At 41.5% G+C, this 12,915-nt stretch overlaps 1 protein-coding gene across 1 annotated transcript in view; it reads right to left on the bottom strand.

Annotated features, from left to right (window-relative positions):
- The window catches only part of CCNB3 (cyclin B3), a 106,958-nt gene extending 96,463 nt beyond the window's left edge, over window positions 1–10,495 (bottom strand). The window contains exons 1-2 of the mRNA XM_036928901.2: window positions 10,291–10,495; window positions 6,782–6,913 (exon numbers count right to left, since the gene is read on the bottom strand). Of these exons, the coding sequence (XP_036784796.2) occupies window positions 6,782–6,877 (96 nt within the window). The 5' untranslated portion in view covers window positions 6,878–6,913; window positions 10,291–10,495. The remainder of the gene's footprint in view (window positions 1–6,781; window positions 6,914–10,290) is intronic.
- Window positions 10,496–12,915: the final 2,420 nt, after the last annotated feature.

Below are 12,915 nucleotides of genomic sequence, written 5' to 3'. Positions count from 1 at the left end.
CCTTTATTATGTTGAGGTACTTGCCCTCATTCCCATTTTGCTGAGAGTTTTTATCATGAATGGATGTTGAACTTTGTCAAATGCTTTTTCAGCATCTATGGAGATGATCATGTGGTTTTTGTCTTTCTTTTTGTTGATGTGGTGGATGATATTGATGGACTTTCGAATGTTGTGCCATCCTTGCATCCCTGGAATGAATCCCACTTGGTCATGGTGTACGATGGTTTTGATGTATTTTTGAATTCGGTTTGCTAAAATTTTGTTGAGTATTTTTGCGTCTACGTTCATCAGGGATATTGGCCTGTAGATTTCTTTTTTGGTGGTGTCTTTGCCTGGTTTTGGTATTAGGGTGATGTTAGCTTCATAGAATGAGTTTGGGAGTATCCCCTCCTCTTCTATTTTTTGGAAAACTTTAAGGAGAATGGGTATTATGTCTTCCCTGTATGTCTGATAAATTTCCGAGGTAAATCCATCTGACCCGGGGGTTTTGTTCTTTGCTAGTTTTTTGATTACCACTTCAATTTCGTTGCTGGTAATTGGTCTGTTTAGATTTTCTGTTTCTTTTTGGGTCAGTCTTGGAAGGTTGTATTTTTCTAGGAAGTTGTCCATTTCTACTAGGTTTCCCAGCTTGTTAGCATATAGGTTTTCATAGTATTCTCTAATAATTCTTTTTATTTCTGTGGGGTCCGTCGTGATTTTTCCTTTCTCATTTCTCATACTGTTGATTTGTGTTGACTCTCTTTTCCTCTTAATAAGTCTGGCTAGAGGCTTATCTATTTTGTTCATTTTCTCGAAGAACCAGCTCTTGGTTTCATTGATTTTTGCTATTGCTTTATTCTTCTCAATTTTATTTATTTCTTCTCTGATCTTTATTATGTCCCTCCTTCTGCTGACCTTAGGCCTCATTTGTTCTTCTTTTTCCAATTTCGATAGTTGTGACATTAGACCGTTCATTTGGGATTGCTCTTCCTTTTTTAAATATGCTTGGATTGCTATATACTTTCCTCTTAAGACTGCTTTTGCTGTGTCCCACAGAAGTTGGGGCTTAGTGTTGTTGTTGTCGTTTGTTTCCATATATTGCTGGATCTCCATTTTGATTTGGTCATTGATCCATTGATTATTTAGGAGCGTGTTGTTGAGCCTCCATGTGTTTGTGAGCCTTTTTGCTTTCTTTGAACAGTTTATTTCTAGTTTAATGCCTTTGTGGTCTGAAAAGTTGGTTGGTAGGGTTTCAATCTTTTGAAATTTACTGAGGCTCTTTTTGTGTCCTAGTACGTGGTCTATTCTGGAGAATGTTCCATGTGCACTTGAGAAGAATGTGTATCCTGTTGCTTTTGGATGTAGAGTTCTGTAGATGTCTATTAGGTCCATCTGTTCTAATGTGTTGTTCAGTGCCTCTGTGTCCTTACTTATTTTCTGTCTGGTGGATCTGTCCTTTGGAGTGAGTGGTGTGTTGAAGTCTCCTAGAATGAATGCATTGCATTCTATTTCCTCCTTTAGTTCTATTAATATTTGTTTCAGGTATGTTGGTGCTCCTGTACTGGGTGCATATATATTTATAATGGTTATATCCTCTTAATGGACTGAGCCCTTTATCATTATGTAATGTCCTTCTTTGTCTTTTGTTACTTTCTTTATTTTGAAGTCTGTTTTGTCTGATACCAGAATTGCAACACCTGCTTTCTTCTCTCTGTTGTTTGCTTGAAATATCTTTTTCCATCCCTTGACTTTAAGTCTGTGCGTGTCTTTGGGTTTGAGGTGAGTCTCTTGTAAGCAGCATATGGATGGATCTTGCTTTTTTATCCATTCTATTACTCTGTGTCTTTTGATTGGTGCATTCAGTCCATTTACATTTAGGTTGATTATTGAAAGGTATGAATTTATTGCCATTGCAGGCTTTAAGTTTGTGGTTACCAAAGGTTTAGGGTTAGCTTCTTTACTATCTTACTGTCTAACTTAACTCGCTTGTTGAGCTATTATAAACACAGTCTGATGATTCTTTATTTCTCTCCCTTCTTATTCCTCCTCCTCTCTTCTTCATATGTTGGGTGTTTTGTTGTGTGCTCTTTTTAGGAGTTCTCCCATCTAGAGCAGTCCCTGTAGGATGCCCTGTAGAGGTGGTTTGTGGGAGGCAAATTCACTCAACTTTTGCTTGTCTGGGAATTGTTTAATCCCTCCTTCATATTTAAATGATATTCGTGCTGGATACAGTAGTCTTGGTTCGAGGCTCTTCTGTTTCATTGCATTAAGTATATCATGCCATTCTCTTCTGGCCTGTAGGGTTTCTGTTGAGAAGTCTGATGATAGCCTGATGGGTTTTCCTTTGTAGGTAACCTTTTTTTTCTCTCTGGCTGCCTGTAATACTTTGTCTTTGTCTTTGATCTTTGCCATTTTAATTATTATGTGTCTTGGTGTTGCCCTCCTTGGATCCCTTGTCATGGGAGTTCTGTGTACCTCTGTGGTCTGAGAGGCCATTTCTTCCCCTAGTTTGGGGAAATTTTCAGCAATTATTTCTTCAAAGACATTTTCTACCCCTTTTTCTCTCTCTACTTCTTCTGGAATACCTATGATTCTCAAATTGTTCCTTTTCGATTGGTCACTCAGCTCTCTTAAAATTCTTTCATTCCTGGAGATCCTTTTATCTGTCTCTGCATCAGCTTCTCTGCGTTCCTGTTCTCTGTTTTCTAGTCCATTAATGGTCTCTTGCATCTCTTCCATTCTGTTTTTAAGTCCTTCCAGAGCTTGTTTTATTTCTGAATTCTCCTTCCTTAGTTCTTGCATATTTCTCTGCAAGTCCATCAGCATGGTTATGACTTTTATTTTGAATTCTTTTTCAGGAAGACTGGTTAAATCTATCTCCCCAGATTCCCTCTCAGGGGAAGATGTAGCAGATGCCGAAGCTGTCTGGGTTAGTCTTGTCTGGATCATATTTTTTTGCCTTTTCATGTTGACAGGTGCTATTGACTGTCAGCTGGGAAGGCCAAAATTTTCACTTGCTACTGGCCTTTCTTTACTGGGACAACTGCGACCCCTAGTGGCTTGTGTTGGGTAATTGCGTGTAGAGTGGGTCTTTGTGTCTTGCCTGGCCGGAAGGGAGAAATTTCCCTTTCTGTGGGCGGAATTTGTCTCAGGCTGCTTCTCTGCTTTCGCAGCACCCGGTGGGGTAATGGATGCGGGGGCTGCTTGACTGTTTGCCTCCGTGAGGGGTCTCAGAGCTGTTGCCCAGGGGGGTTAGTGCACCCGGTTTTCCCTGTAATTTCCAGCTGCTGTACTGTGACCTGGGTTGTTTCCGTCAAGCTGTTAAGTCCCTGTCCCTTTAAGACTTTCAAAAAGCCCCTGCTTTTCTTTGTCACAGGGGCATCAGCTTCGGCACCCACTCAGAGGTCTTACTCCCTGTTCCCCCAGTATCCAGGGCCCCCTGGGCACGTACTGTGTCTGCGCTCTGGCCCGGATGGCCGGGGCTGGGTGTTCAGCAGTCCTGGGCTCCGTCTCCCTCCCGCTCTGCCTATTCTTCTCCCGCCGGGGGCTGGGGGGAGGGGCGCTCGGGTCCCGCCGGGCCGGGGCTTGTATCTTACCCCTTTCACCAGTCGCTGGGCTCTCGCTGGTGTAGCTGCAGTGTGGCCACTGTCCTGCGTCTTCTGGTCTCTCTTTTAGGGCTAGTTGTGTTTGTTGTATTTTCAAAAGTATATATGTTTTTGGGAGGAGATTCCCACTGTCCTACTCACGCCGCCATGTTGGCTCCGCCTCCCTCAAACATTTAAAGAAGAGCTAATCCCCATCTTCCTTAAAGTTTTCCAGAAAGTAGAAGAGGGAATGCTTCCAAACTCATTCGATGAGGCCAGCATCACTCTAATAGGAAAACCAGGCAAAGACACCCCAAATAAGAGAATTACAGACCAATATCCCTGATAAACATAGATGCAAAAATACTCAACAAAATATTAGCAAACCAAATTCAAAAATACATCAAGAGGATCATACAACATGATCAAGTGGGATTCATTCTAGGGACGCAAGGATGGTACAACATTCGAAAATCCATCAAAACATCATCCACCACATTAACAAAAAGAAGGAAAAAAACCACATGATCATCTCCATAGATGTTGAAAAAGCATTCAACAAAATTCAACATCCATTCATGATAAAAACTCTCAACAAAATGGGTATAGAGGGCAAGTACCTCAACATAATAAAGGCCATACATGACAAACCCACAGCCAACATCATACTTAACAGCGAGAAACTGAAAGCTTTTCACCTAAGATCAGGAACAAGACAGGGATGCCCACTCTCCCCACTGTTATTCAACATAGTACTGGTGGTCCTAGCCATGGCAATCAGACAAAACAAAGAAATAAATGGCATCCAGATTGGTAAGGAAGAAGTCAAACTGTCACTCTTTGCAGATGACATGATATTGTACATAACAAAACCTAAAGACTCCACTCCAAAACTTCTAGATCTAATATCTGAATTCAGCAAAGTTGCAGGATACAAAATTAACACACAGAAATCTATGGCTTTCCTATGCACTAACAATGAACTAATAGAAAGAGAAATCAGGAAAACAATTCTATTCACAATTGCATCAAAAAGAATAAAATACCTAGGAATAAACCTAACCAAGGAGGTAAAAGACCTATACTCTGAAAACTACAAGACACTCATGAGAGAAATTAAAGAAGACATACAAAAATGGAAATACAGTATGTGCACCTGGATAGGAAGAATTAATATTGTCAAAATAGCCATCCTACCTAAAGCAATCTACAGATTCAATGCAATCCCTATCAAAATACCAACAGCATTCTTCAATGAACTAGAACAAGTAGTTGTAAAATTCATATGGAACCACAAAAGACCCCAAATAGCCAAAGCAATCCTAAGAAGGAAGAATAAAGCAGCTTCCCAACTTCACGCTCTACTACAAAGCCATAGTAATCAAGACAATTTGGTACTGGCTCAAGAACAGATCCACAGATCAATGCAACACAATAGAGAACCCAGATATAAACCCACACATATATGGCCAAGTCATATGTGATAAAGGAACCATGAATATACAATAGGGAAATGACAGCCTCTTCAAATAATGGTGTTGGCAAAACTGGACAACTACATATAAGAGAATGAGACTAGATTATTGTCTAACTCCATAAGTAAAAGTAAACTCAAAATGGATCAAAGACCTGAATGTAAGTCATGAAACCATGAAACTCATAGAGGAAAACATAGGCAAAAATCCCTTGAATATAAACATAAGAAACTTTTTCCTGAACACATCTCCTCAGGCAAGGAAAACAAAAGCAAAAATAACAAATGGGACAACATCAAACTAAAAACCTTCTGCACAGCAAAGGACACCATCAGCAGAACAAAAAGGCATCCTACAGTATGGGAGAATATATTCATAAATGACTTATCCAACAAGGGGTTAACATCCAAAATGTATAAAGAATGCACACACCTCAACACCCTAAAGACAAATAACCCAATTAAAAAATGGGCAGAGGATATGAACAGACACTTCTCCAAAGAAGAAATTCAGATGGCCAACAGGCACATGAAAAGATGTTCCACATTGCTAATCATCAGGGAAATGTAAATTAAAATCACCATGAGATATGACCTCACACCAGTTAGGATGCCAACACAGAAAAGACTAGGAACAACAAATGCTGGCAAGGACGTGGAGAAAGGGGAACCCTCCTACACTGTTGGTGGGAATGTAAATTAGTTCAGCCATTTTGGAAAGTAATATGCAGTTCCTTAAAAAACTACAAATAGAAATACCATTTTGATGAGGAACTGCACTCCTAGGAATTTACCTGAAGAAATAAGATCCCAGATTCAAAAAGACATATGTACCCCTATGTTTATTACAGGACTATTTACAATAGCCAAGATACGGAGGCAGCCTAAGTGTCCATCAGTAGATGAATGGATAAAGAAGATGTGATACATAAACACAATGGAATATTACTCAGCCATAAAAAGAAAACAAATCCTACCATTTGCAACAACATGGATGGAGCTAGAGGGTATTATGCTCAGTGAAATATGCCAGGTGGAGAAGACAAGTACCAAATGATTTCACTCATTTGTGGATTATAACAACAAAGAAAAACGGGAGGAACAAAACAGCAGCAGACTCACAGACTCCAAGAAGGGACTAGCAGTTACCAAAAGAAAGGGGCTGGGGAGGGTGGGTTGGGGAGCAAGGGATAAGGGGATTAAGAGGCATTATAATTAGCACACACTATATAGGTAGGTCACCGGGAAGGCAGTATAGCACAGAGAAGACAAGTAATGACTCTATAGCATCTTACTACGCTGATGAACAGTGATTGCAGTGGAGTGTGTGGGTGGAACTAAATGATTGGGTGTATGCTGAAAGCACAGTGTTATTCATGTGAAACCTTCATAAGATTGTATATCAATGATACTTTTTAAGTATCATTTTTTAAAAAACATTTAAAAAATTGAACAAATAAAGAGTATAGATGTGATCGTCATTTACAAAAGTTGAGTATTGTTTGCTTTTGAAGGTTGTGGAGGGTGGCCTTCATTTCAGTCATACATTTATGGGAAAGAAGAGTTCACACTCTCTGCAAGTTATAATTTGCTGGCATTCTCCAACTAAAATAGCTGCCTCCCCTTCCCACTTCCTCAAATTAAACCACACATATTTCAAAAGATTTAGGGGTGAGGATAAGGACTCACCCAACATAGAAAGAGGTTATTTGAGACATTGTTGGGAGAAACAGCTTACTCTAACCTTTTCAGATTGGCCATGATCACTGGGCAAAGTTTTGCTGGACTGAGATTTCTTAGTCTCATGTTTGGAGCTTCGTGGTGGTAGTGGCAGTGGCATCTCTTACAGATTCAGCAGCATCTATCCAAAGCAGGGCTGCAATTTGAAAAAAAAGGACTTTTTAAAACACCATTCACCAGAAACATCACAGAGTTCTCCAGAAATTCTTGAGAAAACCTCATGTGTTTATAGCATCCGTAGGAGAAAACAAACTTTGAGTTAGGTAGAAATAGGTTCAATTCTTGGTTTACCACAATTAACCTTCGCCAAGTGACTTAAAACTCCCTTAGCTTCAGTTATCTCATCTATTAAATGGAGATAAGTATACCTACTTCTGCAGGGCTTTGTTCAAATTAAATGAGATACTCTAAGTAAAAAGCCCAGCACAAGTGCCTGCCATCCTCTTTGGGCACTGGAACTACGGCCTAGCCCCATATTTAGGTCTAGGAACACTAGGGACAAAACACATGAGAGTTTTGCACTGAAAACAATCAAGAAAATGACAGGTTATATAGTATGGAGGCTAGCTGGTAGGGTTAATGTTCTTTAAAAGGCATGGAGTTCTGGCTGCAGCAATTATAATAATGCTATGGAGAAGACACAAGAATGCACAGTAAGCCAGAGAGTATTCAAAGGCTGCATTCAATCAGAAGAAACTGTAACGCAGTTTCAGGAACCTGGTAGGAAAAAAATTCAAAAGATGACATAATAACAGAAGAACTAATGTATTAAAATTCATTTGACATAAAAATTTAACAATCATCACAGCCCTTGGAAGAGTCCTACCTTTTCCCCATTTGAGTGTGAGACCCCAGGCAACATCTCTCAAGGTTCTTTTTTTGTAAGTCCTCGATATTTAGGATACATTTATGGGTCTTACAAGCAAATACATTATTAGGAATAATGAGGTTTTGAATACACAAGAGACCCTTCCCACTCAGATACAAGTGCCCTTCCAACCACACCCATATTCAATCTCCAAGTTCAATTGCATTTGACAAAGAACAGGCTTCCCTAAGAGAGATGCTAAGGCAATGCAACAAACTTACCACTATCTACCAGATACTTCAAGCAATGGAGATACAAACACAAATAAATCATGGATCTTATCCTAAAAGTCTAACATGTGCAACTCTAACAATAACAAAAATGTGGCAAATGATTTAATAAAGGTAGATTTACACAAAGTACTACAGAAACATAATGGAAAGTCAGTAACTTTGTTGGGGACAGGGGTTGGAGGAAAACTTCACAGAGGTTATGTTTGATCTGGACTTAAATGACAAAGAGGTTCCCAAGTAGACTGGGGAGCTTTCCAGGTAAAGAAAGACTGAGCCTTGCACAGGCAGAGCATCGCAGTTTCAGGGACATCCCAGTTACCTGGAGTATGGACTATAAAGAATGTGTGGGTAAGGAGTTATAAAGGGGCTGAAAGCTAGGCTGTGGCCAAGCTGGTAAGAAAGGGAAGCAGAGAAGATTGCAGTTTGAAGGGAAAGTTTAAGAAAGGAAAAAGGTTGACTTGGGTTTTGCTTTAGATGGAGATGTATTAAACATTTTGTCAGTGATGAAAAGTCAGTAAAAGTATGTACCTTCCCATTAATTACCTCAGTTGACCCTCATAACAAAACTGTGAGGTAAGCAGGGCAAGTACAGTTATTTCCATTTTATAGTCCCAAGTGTGTTAAGTGACTTATTACACAGGACAAACTATTAAGCAGCATAGATCGCCCAGTACTTTCCAGGACTCTTTCGAAAATACCATGAATACATGCACAAATACATATACACAATGTCTCCCCGAACATACTCAAAAGCATTCCAAAACAGTCCACAGTCCAAAATGAAAGGTGTGTGGTAGTGTGAGGAGAAATAATGAGTACAGCCCTTTAAAAAAAAAAAAGCGATTAGGCTTCTAAACCAGCCAAGTTAGCATCTTTAAGCCTCAGTTTCCTCATTTGGAAAAGAGCTATACTACCACTTACTTTGCAGAGGTATCATGCAGCTCGAAAGTAAATTTTTATGCATGAAGCCTAATTCATGGCAGGTGCATCTTACCTTCTCTTCTCCCAAATCCAAACCTATTTTCTATCTTATCCCTCAAAACTCAGCCAAGTATCAATAAAGCTAAATTGGGTGCACCCACCCTTAACTGTACTGTATGAAAACCACTTACTCCACTAGTATTATTCATACCTCATATGACTTTTTTATGGATGACCAAAGACTCGTGTTCTGAAAGCTTTATCTTTCAAAGGAAAGGGAAAAATAGACTGGAGTCAACAGGCTAGAAAACTTCCAGCTGATGACATCACAGGTTAACTAAACCTCAGAGAAAATAAGGTTATTCAGGTGATGATGGTCATATACCACCTTCATTATTCTGAACACTAATCAGTTGATTTGGAGAACACACACAATGACTTAACAATTTCCCTGGCAGGAGGAGGGGGGAGGGGACTGACACCACCAAAAACATGCTTTCATAAAAGGACACTCTCTGTAGAACAGTTCTTGTCTTTTACCACCTACAGAACCCTGAGCCTCACTTGGACAAGAAAATTAGAATCCTTTCCACTTTCCAGACTTTTCATGTCCCCAACATACACACTGATAAATGCTGGAGACTCCACTGAGCATCCCAGGACTGGTGCTGAAACCCACTCGGGGCAAGGTGGCTCGTTTAGAAGCCCAGTTACTTAGACTTCAAAAGTATAGCTCAAGATAGTCTACAGGAAACAGCAGCAACCCCATTTTATATATAAAGGCAGCTTACAGAAAGACACTTGGGGGAGAGAAAGCAGCATGGTGTCAATGAAAGCAGCACTGGGCTGGGAAGGATACCTAGGATCTAGTTCTGACCCTCACCCTAGCTGGCCCTGTGACTCAGGGAAAATCCCTTTTCCCTCTCTAGGCTCACCTAATAAAATGAGGCAATGGGATCAGAGCCTCCTAGCTATTCAAACTGTGCTCAATGGACCAGCAACATTAGCATCACCTGGGAGCTTGTTAGCAATTTAAAATCACAGTCCCCAAGCCAGGCCTACCAAACGTGCAAGTTAACAATAACCCCAGATGATTTGTATGGACGTCAATATCTAAGCACTGTTCTAGGGTCTCTTCCACCTCTAACATTCTAGGCTTCTAAGTGGACCATAGCGGAGAGCAGTGGGGAAGCCAGAGCTGCAGGGGTTGGAGGCAGGGATAGAAGAAAGCTGGTGGAAATAAAAGGGATAACAAGGAAGAGGACACATTTCCATCCTCCTTCATGTCCTCCAACCTGTAGTTCAAAAGACCCAGTCTCGTTTACTTTGCCAATTTCATCCTCTTAATACACACTCCCTGCCCAACCTCGTACAGACTGCTGACTGACAGCAGAAAGAAACAAAACAAAGGTTTCGTGGCAGGGACGCCGCGCATCCTGCCAAGAGAAGACAGCATGTAGCAAGGGGCTGGAGTGATGCTCAGGGACCTACCTGCATACGTCAGAGCAGGACATTCGAGTGGGCAGTACAAGCCCAAAGGCGCCTGCCTCACATCGAGATGGAGGACAGAACAGGAAAAACCACCGATGCACTCCTAGGCCAGGAGAAGCCCGGGCAATGAGCGGAGTTCTGTATCGTAGCGACCCGTGTCCTTCTCAACCTGGCCTGAGACCCTTCCAAGCGACCCAGGAGCGAATTTTGAAAATTACAGCCACAGGAGGAAGCGCAGTGGTGATTGGCCAACAGGAGCCAATAAGTGCGCACAGTTGTGACGTGTGCTCACCTAGCAAGGAAGGGCAGGGCAGAGTATTTTTAAATTGAACGCCGCGACTACGCATTGGGGTGGGGTTTCCAGTACTATCGGTTGGACCAGGCTGGGCTGGCATGCAGCAGTACTGGTTCTCTTTAAAGATGCGTTTCCTTTTAAGTAATTCTGCGGGAGAATGGGGAGAGTGGCTGCATAATGTAGAGTCAGACCAATTAAAACATTAATACTTATAACACTTTGTAGAGTCGAAGTGTTACTTGACTCCTGCTAGCTTCGCAAATGGCCTTGCGAGAGAAGCAGGTCAGAAATTACTGCCCCTGTTTTATGGATAAGCACCTGACATGCAAGGAGATAATAGTAGCTAACATTAATTGAGCATCAGTTCTGTGTTACTTGCTATAAATATTTTATCGTTTTAAACCTGTCCAAAAAGATGGGTATTTTTATTATTGCCATTTTACAATGAACAAAACTGTAACTTGCTAACTGCCCAATATCATAAACACTACATTGTGGCAAAGCAGTTCCTACAGCTCAGATAGTCCCATTCATTTCATTCATTAATTCGTTCATTCAACAAATATTTATTGAGCACCTGCTTCATTCCAGGAAATAGAAAAAATGTATGTGAGTAATTGACAAAAGAATATCTAGCTATGCCCTGTCCTCTGAGGAGGCAAAAAGAAAATGGAGACACTACGGATAAAATCTAGGGCTTCCTGCATATACAGCAGATACTCTACCACTGAACTGCATCCCTACCTTTATTACCAACCCATTCTCCTTTTAGTATCTCACAGCTTCTACATTAAAGGTAAAATATTCACATGATCCAGGTGCTCTTCTCTTTTTAACCTCCCTAGGTTATCTCATCGAGATCCACAATTTTAAATATCATCTAAAATCTGTTCCTGAACTCCAGATTCATAAATCCAGCTGACTACTCCATATCTCCACTTGGATCTCTAATAGACATCTCAAATTCACCATGTCCACAACTCTCACCAAACCTGATCCTTCTTCCAATGTCCCCCATTTCAGAAACTGGTACCACAACAAACTTATTAATCAAGACAGAAACCTCAATATCATCTTTGATTCAAACTCTTTTCCAGTACCCTACCCTCCTATATCCAATCCTTCAGCAAATCCAGTTGATTGTAACTCAAGAATGTATCTCATATCTATCCACTTCTCTCCAAATCCACTACGGTTTGGACCACTGTGATGAGCCTCCAAGCTTCTCTCTCCCTTTCCAATCTTGCCCTTCTCTAATGCAAATACAACACAATAACAAAATCATTCTCCTTTAAAAAGAAAAATTATATCTTGTACATCTCCTTTTTTAGTGGTTTCCCACAGAACTTAAAATCCAAACTCCTTACTCTGGTCTATAAAGTCCTATCTCAACAACCTCATCTCATAACACTCTCTTTCTCATTCACTCCATTCCGACCACAATGGTCTTCTTTCAAAGCTTTGAATATACCAAAATTCCCTCTCTTTGGGATCTTTGTAAATGATGTTCCCAGTGTCTAGAACATTCTTCCTTCCATTTTAAAATATACTTGCTTTTTCTTATGCTTCAGGTCTCAGCTTCAATGTCCCTCTTCAAAGAGGCCTTCCTCAAAAGAGGGAGCCAACATGGCGGCGTGAGTAGGACAGTGGGAATCTCCTCCCAAAAACATATATACTTTTGAAAATACAACAAACACAACTAGTCCTAAAAGAGAGACCAGAAGACGCAGGACAGTGGCCAGACTGCAGCTACACCAGCGAGAACCCAGCGACTGGTGAAAGGGGTAAGATACAAGCCCTGGCCCGGCGGGACCCGAGCGCCCCTCCCCCCAGCTCCCAGCAGGAGAAGAGTAGGCAGAGCGGGAGGGAGACGGAGCCCAGGACTGCTGAACACCCAGCCCCAGCCACCCCCACCAGAGCACAGACACAGTGCGTGGGCAGGGGGCCCTGGATACTGGAGAAACAGGGCAACAAGACCTCTGAGCGGGTGCCGAAGCTGAAGCCCCTGTGACAAAGAAAAGCGGAGGCTTTTTGAAAGTCTTAAAGGGACAGGGACTTAACAGCTTGACGGAAACAACACAGGTCATACTCCAGCAGTTGGAAATTACAGGGAAAACCAGGCGCACTAACCCCCTGGGCAACAGCTCTGAGACCCCTCACGGAGGTAAACAGCCAAACAGCCCACCCCCCCACACCCCGTCCATTACCCCTCAGGGCGCTGCAAAAGCAGAGAAGCAGCCTGAGACAAACTCCGCCCACAGAAAGGGAAATTCCTCCCTTCCGGCAAGGCAAGACACAAAGACCCAGTCTACACACAATTACACAACACA

This window comes from Manis pentadactyla, chromosome X, assembly GCF_030020395.1.
Source record: "Manis pentadactyla isolate mManPen7 chromosome X, mManPen7.hap1, whole genome shotgun sequence".
Classification (NCBI taxonomy): Eukaryota; Metazoa; Chordata; class Mammalia; order Pholidota; family Manidae; genus Manis; species Manis pentadactyla.
Note: the sequence above shows the minus strand (reverse complement) of the source record. Positions and strands in the feature narration are given on the sequence as shown.